At 53.8% G+C, this 1,494-nt stretch overlaps 1 protein-coding gene across 1 annotated transcript in view; it reads right to left on the bottom strand.

The window, feature by feature from the left end:
* The window catches only part of FAM210B (family with sequence similarity 210 member B), a gene marked incomplete at its 5' end in the record, with an annotated part of 7,531 nt that extends 6,037 nt beyond the window's left edge, over positions 1–1,494 (bottom strand). The window contains one exon of the mRNA XM_015566537.1: positions 1,480–1,494. Coding sequence (XP_015422023.1) covers positions 1,480–1,494 — 15 coding nt within the window. The remainder of the gene's footprint in view (positions 1–1,479) is intronic.

Below are 1,494 nucleotides of genomic sequence, written 5' to 3' on the forward strand. Positions count from 1 at the left end.
TATTTTCAAAAAACTCTTGTGCATGTGTACAAGGAAGCATATGCAAAAACATTTACAGCCATGCTGTTTGTAATAGCAAAAGATCGAACACTAAATAGCCATTAACAGTGTGTCCATAAAACCCACAGCATTCATGTCGAAGTCGAAATCTGGGCACCAGGTGTGCACAATGGTATCAAAGTGTCACTGCTCCCAGGCCCTCAGAGTGGCCAGAGTTAGGGAATATAGGAGTCTGTGTCTGTACACACACACAACTCTCTCACACACACACACACACACACGCATACACACCAGTGCCAGGACCTGGACTGGGGACAGGTTGATGTGGCTGCTGGGACAGACAAGCAGGTCAGGAAAGCATTCCAGATGATGAGTACAGAAAAGATCCACACCCAGGGGTTCAAGGGGGCCAATGGAGGCATCCAGGGCATCACTGGTGGTCAGGGAAGGCTTCCTGGAGGAAGGGCTGAGCCATGAAGAATCACAGGAAGCAGCTGGGTGTGTGTGGAGGGTGCCAGACCCCCGAGGACCCCCAAACTGGGCTCAGGACTTAGAGTCAAGATCTGTCTGATGGGGGAGAAGGCAGGGAAGGAAGTTTCTCATCTGTGCAGGAGGCATGGTAAGGACATGGGTCCAATGCCCACCGAACATTTGTTCAGCAAGTGCTAGCTAGGTTAGTACCATGCTATGCCTGCATCAGCTCATAGACTTGTCCCTTACACTCTGGTTGGGGGTGTGCTATTATTGGCCCCCTGAAAGGTCAGCCCACAGGCTCAGAGGTCTTCAGCCTTGGGGTGAGGTCACACCACTGGTGAGAGCTGGTCCTGATGGTACCCAAGCAAAGGGACTGCCGGGTGCCAAGCTTGAGACCCTGGTGGGGCAGGAGCGGGGTTCTGCATGTCCCAACACAAGTTGTTAGTCCCCTCTCTCCATTAGACTGTTTTTCTTTAAGGAGACACACTTAAAGGAAAAACAACTGCCTTTTATGTATAATATATATATACATGCCTTTACTACCATTCTGAATGGAACCCGTTTCCAATAACTATACCGAGGAGGCAACAGCAATGAAATAACACCAGTTCTTGCGGGAGTCTTGCCTGAAGTCTGCGCTTTTGGTTAGATAAGGTTAGCTCGTCTCTAACAACTCCCAGTGAGGAGGCCCTAACGTGACTTCAAAAGGGAACGACTCAGGGCCAACTTACCCCACGCGAAGGCCTCACCTACACTTTGCCCGGCGGCCGGCCCTTTGGGAACCCGGGCCCCCTCCGCTGGAGACGCCGACCCGGGCAGATGGCTAAACTTGCCGGTCGGTTTCTCAGCGGTCAGCTGGGAGGATCGCCGCCTCGGCGGGCAGAGATGTGGGGTCCGGGGCCCTGGAGGTGCTTGGTCTCGGGCAACTTCGCGGGCAAAGCTCTCCTCTGGCGGAAGTGGACCCGGGATCAGGGCGCCAGAGTCGGGGTGTGTGGAGAGGCTTACCTGGTGGCCGCCGCA

This window comes from Myotis davidii, unplaced genomic scaffold (assembly GCF_000327345.1).
Source record: "Myotis davidii unplaced genomic scaffold, ASM32734v1 scaffold343, whole genome shotgun sequence".
Lineage (NCBI taxonomy): Eukaryota > Metazoa > Chordata > Mammalia > Chiroptera > Vespertilionidae > Myotis > Myotis davidii.